The following is a 14,064-nucleotide window of genomic DNA, read 5'->3' on the forward strand; positions in this document are numbered from 1 at the left end:
TGATATGTTTCTTGCTAGATCTCAAAAACTACGCATGATTTAGCAATTACAGGGTAGACAGTTTATCTTGACCATCCGCTATAACGGACAAACCAAAACAGAGAGAAAAGCGAAACTTTGCACGAAGCAAGGATAAGAAGGGGGACATCTATGTATGTATTAAACAGAAAGACCCAACAAACCGTGTTGCCAACCGCTTTCCAGTTCGTCGATAGATGTCGTGGGTGCAAGAGGTAGCTAACCTCCTTACCATATAGAGGTGGCAGTGATCATGAAGCTAGAAAGATGGAACGAACGCCACTCGCAAGCTTTTGCACAACCGACAGAAACAAAAGCGGGCCTAATTGGTGAACCATGCGTAGTTTTTGAAATATAGCATGAAACACTTCAAAACATGTATTTTTCCGGGCTATGACCATCGTCACGCGCGTGCTTTCTTCGCGCTTTTACCATGTCCTTACTTTTTTCTCCATGTAATATCAATTTTTTTTTTTTTTTTTTTTTTTTAATAGTTTATTCACATACACAATTACTTTGTGGCCTAAGCAACAATTTTTTAGCACTTTGCTCTCATGAGATATTACGCCCCAAAAATGGCATCAAAATCACAAACTTCAACTTTCGGACCCCATAAATCTATGGTGTCAGTGGTATCATAGATGTCGATATTTCTGCAGACTCTTTACATGCAATAGTATTCAGCACATAACTTATGACCCCCCCTCCACTTTATTTATTTATTTATTTAACAATCACCAGATACAGCTCAGAGGCCATTTTACACTGGATATCCAACAACAACAATAACAATGGAAAGGATTTGGGAAGGTATCGGCCAGGGCCTGTTAAGTAGGTACCATCCCGGCATTTGCCTGGTAGGACTGAGGGAAACCCTGGAAAACCTGTCAGGATGGTCGGCAGCGGGATTCGAACCCACGACCTCCCGAATGCGAAGCCAACGCTCTACCACTTGAGCTACTTCGCTCGCTTGAGCTACTTTATGCCATCCCAAAATACAGCCCCTTTAAAAGTATAATTTTCTGTTGTTTTTTTTTTTTTTCTACTGATTTCATGTATTGGTTTGCTACCCTGCATATTTATTTAGAAGCAAGAGTATAGGTTCTCCGTGTATCTCAGTTTCTCCTCTAAATATTCGTTTTTGTTTGGTGTTCGTCTGATTAGTACGTCCTCAGCAACTGTAGTTTTCGTAAACGCTTGCGAATGCAAAAATTGGTACTTCACCGACAACAAGCATGACCGCCATTAAGGAACACTTGTACATACGACTACGTGAATGATGTTATTGACCTTCTCATACACAAGGTTTACCACACTCCAATTCTGTAATTTTCGGAGATGGCCGAGCAACCATTTTCGGACCACTTCAGATGGATTGACCCGTATATGTTTAATTTTGTATCCATTAAAAACTCGTCTATTCCTTGTATGTGTTATAACGTTTTGTGCAATATTTAGGACAGAAAAAGCTATATGCTAACCATATAACATATCTTCTTGTATAAGAAATTTTCGATTTATGTATTTCATTAAAAAATATTAGTTTATTTTAAACGTAGATGAGGATTTTGATGTGAAATCCATATATTTGTGTTCAAGTATTAAGATCAGTTATTTGTAAAAATAACGTAAGTGATATTTGGTTATTATTTTAGCAGATGTACAATGTATAGAGCAAATGTAATGTCGTACTAGAGCTTGGGCTCCGGGTCCTGGCTTCCATTCTCCGATGAACCTTCAGTATAAGACTGAGTAATGTCAACAGGCTGTATTATAAATGAAAGCAGGACGACCTGTTGTATCTCCATTGTCTTCATTTGATATGATACGTGATTGATTTCAGTTTAGATTTAATAATGATTTCTGTACTCGTCGAATGTTTTATTATTGCTATGCTTATGTAGGCGGATAGCGTTTTGTGATGCCTCTGTTGTCTTCATTACACTTTTGGATATTTATATATACGGAAAGCATATGCAGAAGTCATTATTCTTGTCAGGATCCTGTTGTACAATCAATTGTTGGAGTAGTGGATGGCATCCTGTAAGCGAGTTTTGGAAAACGTGGTACTGGTTATTTTCCTTATACACTGATATACATCCCATTTCGGCAGGTATCAGTTTTGACAGACGGAATTTCGTGAGTATCTCCTTGATTGGTGGGTATCGTTTACTGATGTTCCGTGCCTGCACACGTAGGAGAGCCCGATCACTTACTTCGCATCCATGCGTTTGCGAGGTTCACAGATCCGGAGTCACCAGTACAGCACACATCTGAGATGACTTTCCTGTGGATGCCTCGTGCCATGGAATTTTCTCTCTCTCTCTCTCACACACACACACACAAGAGAGAGAGAGATGTGGCGATTTACATCGAGCGTCGTACTCTTCCGCGAAGGAACTCAAAATTGGCTTTATCGTGACAGAGAGGATTGTCAAACATTTAGCCTAGAGTCATACACGATATTTTCCTAATATCGGGCTCGGCCAACGAGCACTATCACTAAGCAACTAGTGCTCCACTAAGTTCGTCTTTTTCTTCAACCAGACCGTGAGGCTTTCTTCCAGGAAATTTTGTCTGTTGTAAATCAAAACGTGGGTTAGCTACACTGAGACATTATTTACTTAAGATGTGCCCTGCACAAGAGTGACATGGAATTGCAATTTATCTTATCTGTTGGGTGTGTGTGTGTGTGTGTGTGTGTGTGTGAAAGAGGTCGGCCAACTAAGTTTCCACTTCAAGAGCTTTCGTCCTCACCATATCAAATGTTTCCTGCTCATGCCTTGCCCAACTGTATCTGCTCCACTAGAGTCTCTCAACAACTAACTACATAAGATCATGTCACCAGAATTCTTCAGCCAGCGTAGCCTCACGCTAAAAGTGAAAAAAAAAAAATATATATATATATATTCCTACCATAATACCCAATATTTCGAATTTACTTAGTTCGTGACTAAGCGGTTAGCGTACGCGCCTTTCGCATTGCAGTCCCGTTCTTGATTTCCGGCGGGAGCTCTTGGGGTTCGAATTCCAAGGTAAGCTGTAAGGCCACGTCTCATATATCTTCGCTGCTGAAAGGGACGCTAAACCCAAAATCAAATAGAATTTTTTCTGTCAATATCATCGCAGTCTCTTTTCAATTCTTCTTTCCAGAATGATTTCCCGAAGACCAATCCCTCTCTCATTACACCAGGTTTTCATACTTAATGCATCCTTGTCTAATCTTCTATCTTGGTGACCCTTTTAACTCCTCGTTCGATCTGCATCAACATCGCAACACTCCTGTAACTTTCAGATTATCTTACCTATTCATCCCAGAACACACACACCATCATAATAGAGCATTTAGACACATCTTCCACGCAGATATCCTAAAAAATCTAATACGTTCCTCAGAAAGAGATGGAAAAACACAATTGTGATCTTATCCGCTTATTGCATTCTGATCTTAAGCGTCTATAACGACCTCTCTCTCTTAATTTTTCATTTATACTTATGTATATAGAACTTTTATTTTGTATTTTTCACCACTAGGACGCTTATTAGCTACTTTTCCGTTCTTTCCTTCTTCGTACCTATTTTATAAAGCAGTAGTGAAAACTCTCTGAACAGTTTTGTTTTATTCGAATTTTGTGATATTTTTTTTTTTTTTTTAATAATTACTAGTATTTTGAACATACACATATGTAGAATAATAAAAAAAAAAGTATGTCGGTTTTGTCCTTTCACTTACATGGCAATTCGTATATCTCAGCGATGTTACAGAATAATACAGAGTTAAGCTACCCAGAATTACACATTAAACGCTTTTGAAATCGAAAACTGTTTGCGTTATTAGGGAGTACTTAATATTGTTTTATAGAGAAAAATCTCTAAGTGTACGAATTTCTCTTTTCGTTAGGTTTCGTGGCATCAATCGAGCAATATGGCCACTAGTCAGTTTTTTTAACTGCATTCTTCAATTATATATATATATATATATATATATATATATATATATATATATATATATATATATATAATATGAGTCGGCTAATTTTCGGTGGCGAATTAACTTTCCCATTAGTGGTGGTAGTTTTTATTAGAATTAGCTGGGTGAAAATATTCCTTCACGTTGGATTAGCCACCCAAGAAGTCTAGATTTAATTAATACCGTGTGACTAATTATCGGGATACATGGAGGACCGTGCTTATTCTCCCCTTTTCTACAACATATGGAGAATCTTAAACAGCGCATCCCAACAGCTGCTACGACTGTTCATTAAGACAGTTGCATTGATGTCTGTCATGATACAAAAAGGTCACGCATAGATTTGTAACCATGTAAACTTTAAAACACACACACTCAACCACGTAAGTTTCTAAGCGTACCCTAGGTGTTTATATGTACTTTTCTCCCGAACTATTGATAAATTAACAGATTACATCTATGCAGTATGGTGTCGCATAAATATAATTAAATACTAGAAATGAGAAAATATATATTTTTTTTAAGTGCCTGATTGTTTTTTTTTTAAAGCTGCCTTACTTCTTTAATTAGAAAACTGAGTAGGCAATTGTTTTTAAAGTCAGTTCGTTAAGAAAATATATGCATTTTACTGTGAACATTTTTTTCCTATACATACTACAGATAAACAGTAGCATATCTTTGGTGAGATGATAACTAAGGTGTACTTCAATTTTTATTTTATTTTATTAAACCTTGTGCTAGTTGAAAATGTACCTTTCAATTGTCAATAATGGCACTATTTGAAGCAAAATTATGTTTAACAAGGTATTGTTATATCATTTGAAATGTGTAATATAAATTGTTTTTTCCCCTAGCTGATTAGACGAAAATTCACATAGTATTATTGTGTGTATTTCAGCTCTTTATTAAGTCTTTAAATACAGAGGAAGTGCTTGAAGATCTGAAGCCAGAACCAGGAAATGAAGTGGAAGAACCTGTGAAGGATGAACCAAGAAGTGTTCTTGACAGGTTTAAACCTAAACCTAAGCATAAAAAATCAGGAAGAACACAAGCGGACTCTAGATGATAAATAAGAAAATATGCGTAAGTTATGTATTATAATGCGAAATAAAGAAATAAGTTGGCGTTATTACTTAGTTTTTATTTATTTGATTGTCCTATCATGATGTTTGTATGCGAGTTCACAAGACATCGACACTGCTGGAGCACCCGTGACAAACAGGGTGCCAACCAAACATTTCACGCATGGCCGATAAACGACATGTTAGGAGAAATTACAGGCCAGGAAAGCAGTGGCACTCGTCGTTCCTTGAAGGCGGCTTACACATTCCGGGATAAATATGGCCGGATATTCTGCTGCTTCTTCCCAAGGACACTTTCATGTCCCTCAAAAAGAGATTTGGAAAGACACATTAGGACTCCGCCCGCAAAACCGCCCATTTTGCAATACCAACGGTGTTGCCAACTTGTTTTAGGGGGAGCGTTTTACTATAGTGCTGCCAAAATGCCGAGCCGTAGCAAAAATGCGAACTACAGCTCAGCCCTAGACAAACCCACGCATTGAGCCAATAAGGGTTCAGCTGTTACTAAGCGAGAGTGCCTTAGCGAAAGGGAGTGGAATTCCTTCAGCCGATAGCAGCGCCTGGAACGGAAGACTAGGTGTCAAGTCAATGTGGTATATTTACAGTAAACATACCAAAAGCCTTCTTTCAGAAAATAAAAGCATTAGTAACTCACTGTACACACAAATTATTAAAATTATTATACGATGTCAACCAAATTTATATAATTAAGTTTCGTAAGGAATTTGTACTCTGAGTTTACACAATTATTCATACGGTTGTGCATTATATTGCAAACGTACAAACTAACAAATTCATTTATCTGTAATTTATGATTATTTTAATGACCACCCTTCATAGCCACCTCAGGGTGTCTATTAAAATTCCAAAATGGAATTTCGTGACCTTTCTTTACCAAATCATAAAAAAATTCCTAACATTTTCAAGAGCAAATTTGAGTGCGAATTAAGCCGAATTTTCACCCATGTGATAGAAACGTACTTTGCTTGCGATTTGGTAGCGTCTAAACCCGACCATTGACATTTTTGGTGGTGAATTTTGACGTTTTATATAACAAAATTTTCCAATCTGTACAGTTTAAAAAAAAATCGTGACCCAAAAGCTAAATTTCGTGACTTGCACGACTGTTTTCTGGTTTCGTGACTTTCGTGACCGATAGACACCCTGCACCTTTCCCACTCCCATTTATCATTTATTTCGGTGTTTAATTTTTTCTAACAGTCGCCAAAACATAACACAAAAATAACATCATGACAAAAACTTTAATAAAATCAACACACACTTTTACAGTGCTTTACAAGTGTTTGGAAATAGTTTTTTCTATAGATTTACTTTTTTCATTTTTTGTCACCTTAAATTCCTCATCCTACAAAGACAAGATTCATGTTCAGGATACACGAAATTTAGTAGAGAGCAAATATTTACGCTATCAGCGTGCCATAATCGTGAAAATACCGTTGCAACAAATTCTAGGTGGCTAATTGATGATACTGAGAGCGAAGATAAACCTCATAGTACACAACTGAACATTGGTAATTATGATAAATATAGGCCAGTGTATGTCCTAAAATCCAAATCATAAGGGAACTCCGTTGGCAACGCGTCCAATGAAAGTAAAAATATGCGAATGTAATACTACGAAATATCGCAACAAGCAGTTGGGAAACATTTTATAATGTTCGTCGTAATAGGACTATGACATGAGCGACGGCCTGGCATTCAAGAAAACGATGTAGATCGTCTCCGGGACTTTACGGGTCTGTCTGAACATTAACGCAACGCAGTCTATAGCGTGTAGGGAAAATATGCATTAAAAGATACCAGATACCTTGGACATGGGCTACATGCAAATTGCACCAAATACGCCTCCAATCTTTGGTTGGCAGAGGGGATATTATCCTCAAAGTATGATGCAACTCCTCTTGCAAACAACGATACGGAGCCTTCAATGATCCACGTACCTGACAAGCCTACGGGTCACAAGCCATAAGGATAATTAAAAATCTCATATATATGTGGGACCATACCTTGCCAGCAGTAAGTCCACAGGGTTATTGACTTACAGGTCATGTTCCATCGCCTGAACCAATACGTCGTGTAAAGTCTATCGGGAATATTGGCTGTAAACAGTATGAAGAAAAACGTTGAAAACTTGGTCTGTATATTACGATGACGTAAGACACCTTTGGAGTGCGAAAGATATAAAGTATGCCGTGCAATAATAATAATAATAATAATAAAAAAGAACCCAGACCATATAAATTATATGAAGATGGACTATATTTTCCGAAGGCTTTTCCGAGTGTGAGTGCTTTTCCCCTCCTTCGTTATTCATGATGGGGTACCATACTTAAAATCGTGGCTTTTAAGATTTGTTCCTTCTGGAGAAGGGGGGGAGGGGAAATGATGCCATTACACGGGGCGGCAAATTACCTAGTATCGGTCCTGCTTGGTATACACTAAGATCTTAAAACCACTTGTTTGCAAACCTAATAATAAAATCGGTGCACTATTATATTTAATAAATGAATGACTTTTCACTGTACTATTTATTCGATATATTAACAAGAATAGTCAAAATATCTCTAACTTGCACTATACAAATGTCATTATCACACACTAAGTGAGATCATTTTAGTCATTTACAGAATTCGCTCCAGGTTTGTTCAATGAATAATGACTTCTTTCAGTAACAACACGAAATATACATCTATTTACACAACGCTTCCGAAGATACACACTGGACTCTTTGTACATCTTCAAGGCTTCAGTATTTATTAGTTAAGTAGATGATAGCCACTCGAGCACTTTGGGAGTGAAATACGATATAATGACATCAGCACCTGAAAGAAAGAAAAAAATGCACTGTTACTTGAATTGTGTGCAATACTTTTCACCTAAATAAATAAACGCTATAACGCTGAGGGTTCTATTTACGCTTGTTATAGTTTACTTTTTGTCTTTATTTTTTCCTCAACTTGGAAGAAACCAAAACAGAATACCACGTAGAGGCCGAATTCGAGATTGATACCCGGTATTTGTCCATCCTATTTAACAATTTCACACATGCTTACTTTGTAAAACGTGTATTATTAAGAAATAAGCGATGAAAATTCTGTCAGAAAATCGAGATATAAATTACATGTAACTTTCAACAAATAAACACAATACAGCTTAATTTATTATTATTATTCGTTCAAATATATTTTATAAGTGATAAGTACAGGATTTCTTGATGGAAGTATTGGAGAATTAAACTAATTTATTGTAAGCCCAAACTATGTAAGACTTTTACTTATAATTTCTCTTTAAAAAGGTCAGTTTCTCCAAGATGTTTTCATTAAATGAATCTATCTTTATGTGTGTGGCTTACCTGTTGAACAAGACCACAGAATAAGTGACTGAAACAGTTCAGAAAAGTTCTTAATTAAATCAAGTAAGTACTGTACTTATTATTTTTGAGATATTTCAAAAATGTGACTATTTTTTAAGATATAAATATCTGTTTAGATATCTAGCATATCAGGAAATATATTCTTGCATGTTCATCATACTGCGTCCGACAAGTACGAAGCGAAGCAAAAAAATGAAATGAAATTATTGAGTTTTACGTCCCACGCTTATGCCGGCTAGGCTAAAGGAGACGGTGACGATGAGAGATGAATGAAATGATGGAATAAAGAAAGTGGGAGGAAACGGGAGAACCCCGAGAAAACCCACGCACACGGTGTTTGTCCACCACGAAGTTCACTTGGCGGGGGCTGGGATCGAACCCGGAACCCCTAGCACCAGAGGTGAACGCTCTACCACTGAGCTACCGCGGCCCACGAAGCGAAGCAGGTGGGTTGGTTCTTCTGGAGATCGTTTTGTCTGACACGCTAAGTATTTAAACGGATAGTACAAATCAGCTTTAATTCTGAACACTGCATTAGTGTCTTATCCTTAGGTTAATGTTTACTGTAAGTTTCTAATTTTATTTTGCTGGAATCCATTAAATAATATTCTCAGTGTGTATACATAATAATATTTGAACACCACTATTTGTTCCTTAAACACCCTAAAATAGACTGAAATGAAAGCTTACGAGGGGGATACGGGGGTTCAGTGGTAGTGTTAAATCTCTGATACGAAAGGTCTTGATTCGGTCCCAAACCATGTGATCTTTGGCACCCTACAGGGCCAACCTGTGGGACGTACAACTACGAATTTCATTTCATATTTACGCTTGTGGCTTAGACCACTTGATTATAATGAATCATTCTGAATAAACTGGCTATGACTGAACTCTTTACTACATAAAATTATCAAAGAAATCCTAACTCACCTGCTCGTCTCATTGACTGAAACATTTCTAATACAGCAGCTTGTAAGTCAAAAGCATCTGCTTCTGAAGCATGAAGTAACATAGCGTATTCTCCAGAAACCTGAAAAATTTACGAGACGGTAAGTACACAATATGCAGACGAAAAACTGAATTACTCTCTATTATAAATAGCATTTCCTAAGTTATCTGCAGTACGTAAGTAGTTGGAAGTGTGCACCGAAGCAACAGACATAACAATATACTGCACTATTTATTATTATTATTATTATTATTATTATTATTATTATTATTATTATTATTATTATTATTATTATTATTGACGCGTACAGTACAATACTCCAGTATCTGTACACTGCTATTAAGTTCTATTAGAAAGAACAGAAACCCCAGCGAGGATATAAGATTTAGAATCAAAGAAATAAGCTTTCCACGCTCTTATTAATTATAACATTGTCTGATTTACTCAAGAACCTCCCTAGTCTGTAAATCATTATACTATGATATGTATCTTAACAAATAAAACACAGTTCTGACCAGAGCAGAATGAAATATATCATTTCATGAAATATATATTTCATTCTGCTCTGGTCAGAACTGTGTTTTATTTGTTAAGCTACTTATCCAGAGCCATGGAGTTTGTTCATTATGATATGTATCGTGGCGGACATAAGTATTTGACCAGGTAATGGCGACTACTTTCAAACAAAAGCAGAGTATGAGAATTAAATCTGTCATATCTGTAGTTTCGTGTGGAGAAGAAACAAACTAGTGAACCAAAAGTTTAAGAACAACTCATGTTATTAATATAAACTTTCCCGAAGATTACTAACTTATATCATCATAAAAGAAATACGAAATAATTTTCAAACGAAGAAAAATAACATACAACTTTGCAAGCGGAAGCAAAGAAACCTAACGTAACCAGACTAAAGACGAATCATATACACCGTAGTGATCGTGGTTCAGTGGTCAAGGCGCTTGGCAAGTAATCTGGAGGTTCTCGGATCGAATCCACATTGGGCCTTTTTTTTTTTTTTTTTCCTCTAGGAATTTTGATGGCGATTGATCGGCGATGACACACGTTTTATTATATTCAGATATTTGAATACTCGGATGTTTCAATACTTGAACTATCAAATCTTCAGGAATAATAAGAGTAATAATAATTATCTCGTAGAAGATTAAAAATTAGAAACTTATTATCGCTCAGGTCATACCATTACAAGCAGAAACGTGACATTTGGCAAAAAATATTTCGGTTTTGTTTAATGTTGCCCATGAGAAGAGGAATTTTTCATATCGATTCTAAAATTTAAAAAAAAAAAAAAAAAAAGAGAGAGAGAGAGAGAGAGAATTAACATTTTACATTCGAGACGGGACAAGACTAACTCAAATTATTGTCTCGCTTTGGAGATGAGAAGCGAAACAAGGCGAAAAGTATCGTAAATATTTCTCGTCTTATCTCGATTCTCGAAATAGTGCACGCCACTTTTTAAGTAACAATTGCTCTGTAGACTGAATCTTATATGTTATTTTGTTACTTTGTATTTAAGAACTCACAGAATTATGGTCTGTGTATATATTTTTGTAGCAAAGCTTTTATAATTACATCTGCATATTCTACAAGTTAGTTTATTATATGCCTTACTATTCAATGATATTCAGTTATTTTTATTACAGTTATTTTCCTTAAAGCGTACAGTAGAATACTTTATACATAAAACTAAAGGAAAGCTTTTGTTTAAATTTGGGTAGTTGCAGAAGTGTCTTGAAGGTACGGAACCCCTTCCCCGCAATCCCTACGCTTAAGTAAGTTTTGCCAAATTTAGAGCAACTTTATAACTTTTAATACCATTATTATTATTGTTATTGTTACTGAAGTGTTGTTAATTTGATGGTTCACCCTGTTCCACCCAGCTCTCGCCTAGTGGGCACTGTGCTGTACAAACATCGTGTGTGTAGGTTTTCTCCGGGTTCCGCTTCCTTCCACTTTCTTTATTCCAATATTTCTTTCATTCTCATCATCGACGTCTTCTGTAGCTTAGCCGGCATAACCATTACTTAAAACAAATTTTCTTATGGCTCTTGTGAGTTCAGTATCCCTACTTTCTACATTAAATTTGCCTGGAAACTTTCCATTTAACATTTAGCTAGTTGTAGGGACGTATGCAGAGGGTATGTCCTGATGGTCCTGACACTTCTCTCAAATCCCGACTATTTTGTAACTTTTGCCTAACGCTAGGGGCGATTTTACAGATTTTAATACAATTTGTCCTCATACGGAATTTGTCTTCTATATTATTATTATTATTATTACTGAATATTTGGGTCCTTAATATTACGTCCTATTCCAATGCAAACAAGCATACTGAAGTTAAGAAAAATGAAAAAAAAAAAAAAAAAAAATTGGACCCTCTATAAGGATGAATTACCTTATAAGAGATACTTTGGAAGGAAAGAGGGCGAAAAGAAGGTGTCAGCTAGTGGACAATATGAAAATCGAACCTTCGGATGCCTTAACAAACTAAATACGATTTGTCTTCATCACGATACATAGTAACACCCTTTCTTTGGGTAAAAGACACTGGATTATGAATACGTCATATTGATATTTTAACAAAATATACATACAAATATAAAAAAGAATAGTTCCTATTTACCAATTTTGGTTGAACGAATATATGGAACGTGTTGAAAATGGCGAACGAAAATAATATTATTTCTAGTAAGAGTGGAAGAACTTAGAAACAATTCCACAATGACGTTTCAGACAAATTTATGACTCATACTAAGCCTTAAGGATGACCCTTTTTATTCATGAACTGTTTGGAAACACGCTGTTTTCAGACAGTAGGAATCGAGATTGTAGACTGTGACGTCATGTTGTTAGTTTTTCCCCTGTGAAAGAAGTCGTTTCAATTCTAACTTGTAAGAACGAGAGAAATTGACTATTTTTCATGTTATTATATATCAGAAATATCAACATTGTAAATTATAAAATTTTTCTGCATTTCCTCGGACGGAATCGGACCGCGGACTCCTAACTCAGGAAACGAATGCTCAAGCCACTATCTTAAGACTGCTCTTTTAAGTAAGAGTCAAGAAACACTTGGGTATGTAGCAAATTGCAAACGTTTACGATTCCAATATGTTATTAACGATGAAACACTGATTTCGGTCATGATAAAATACTATAGTCCAGAGTTTAAATTTAAAAAGAAGACCGAAAGTATCTTCATAGCTTATCTCTATTATATTCGGTTATTCTCGTTTTACAGTTATTTCTAGTAATTTTGAGCGACAGGGACACGAACACAGATACATCAAGGACATTTAATATTTCAAAGGCTCTCCCACCGGGAATTGAAACTGAGACTCCGCCTACTAAACTATCTGATGGGTGGGGTACCTAGTTCGTTCCCAAGGCAAGTAAACTTGAGACGAACAACATCGTGCTCGTGGGTTTTCTCGGGACACTCCCAATTTCTTATTCCACCAATTCGTCCATCATAGTTCACTTGCTTTAATCATAGTCTTCCTCAACGCAACAGGCATAATCGTGGGATATTAAACGTAAAGATTACATATTCAAGCTGTTAACCCAAACCAATCCGAACCGAAAGAGAGTTGTATTTTCTATTGCTCATTAACGTGTTTTCACAAAAAATATATATAAAAAAAAACATGGGGAATCGTAATTCCATTCAAAAGTGAAACAGCAGACTCATAATACCTTAACCTAAAACGAAACTATTACATATCGTTTGGAACTTTTTCAAAATATATACGGATATTCTGAAAAGCGGCAGTATAGTGTCTGTTTTCAAACCTGAACCAAATTACGGTTCGTTTTCTGAAATAAACGGACACATTCTGTTTCAAGCTTAAACCGAACCCAAACCAGTTAACCGACCAGAGGTGGCGTGGGTCAATGAAAACTTGACCCACAACCCACTGATCCACCACCTACCGTGACCCACTCTGACCTATGACCCAACACCCACCGTGACCCACTCTGACTCACCACCCATCATGAACCACTGACCCACCAAAACACATCGTCAACTCTGACACATGATCGACTGCCTCTTCTCTACCGACTAGAGTTTACACTTGTAATAAAACCAGGTTGTGAAATTCTAACTAAATTGTAACAACATGCTGCTATTAAGGGGGAATTATTATCAAAAAGCTTTATATAAATAAAATTAGTTAGCCATCAAAAAAGTCATAAAAATGTTTGTAGCTAATTTGCATTAAATAACCAATTAAGGGATAATTAATAAAATTAATGTGGATTTTTAAATTAATGTCCTACTTATCTTGGCATAGCAAAAAAGGAGCTCATATCATATCATTTATTGTACGTCCTACTTTCAAATGAAATATTTTGCAAATTTATATTCTGTCTAGGGTTTTTAACAAAAAGTTTTGGATGTGCGTAGTCAAAATATTGCAAAGTTGTGTAGTAGAGAGTAAGATTCACCTTTCACTTATCTTTTATGACAAAATCAATACATATACACAATGCGTAATAATATGATGTGAAACCTTGGAAAGCGTCCAGTAACATTAGCTCTCGGTTTGTTTAACCATGATTCGAGACGTGCGTCAATTTATTGCGCAACTATACACGCAACAAGTTTACTTTTGCAGCTTGTATACTACCG

At 36.2% G+C, this 14,064-nt stretch overlaps 2 protein-coding genes across 2 annotated transcripts in view; one reads left to right on the forward strand and one right to left on the reverse strand.

The window, feature by feature from the left end:
- Window positions 1-5,117, forward strand: part of LOC145690113 (WD repeat-containing protein 46) — a 70,729-nt gene extending 65,612 nt beyond the window's left edge. The window contains exon 13 of the mRNA XM_081764694.1: window positions 4,887-5,117. Coding sequence (XP_081620820.1) covers window positions 4,887-5,054 — 168 coding nt within the window. The 3' untranslated portion in view covers window positions 5,055-5,117. The remainder of the gene's footprint in view (window positions 1-4,886) is intronic.
- A 2,501-nt stretch (window positions 5,118-7,618) lies between these two features.
- Window positions 7,619-14,064, reverse strand: part of LOC145690114 (delta-aminolevulinic acid dehydratase-like) — a 60,733-nt gene continuing 54,287 nt past the window's right edge. Inside the window, exons 7-8 of the mRNA XM_081764695.1 lie at window positions 9,395-9,494; window positions 7,619-7,913 (exon numbers count right to left, since the gene is read on the reverse strand). Of these exons, the coding sequence (XP_081620821.1) occupies window positions 7,852-7,913; window positions 9,395-9,494 (162 nt within the window). The 3' untranslated portion in view covers window positions 7,619-7,851. The remainder of the gene's footprint in view (window positions 7,914-9,394; window positions 9,495-14,064) is intronic.

This window comes from Thermobia domestica, chromosome 7 (assembly GCF_964235325.1).
Source record: "Thermobia domestica chromosome 7, izTheDome1.hap1.1, whole genome shotgun sequence".
NCBI classification, from domain to species: domain Eukaryota; kingdom Metazoa; phylum Arthropoda; class Insecta; order Zygentoma; family Lepismatidae; genus Thermobia; species Thermobia domestica.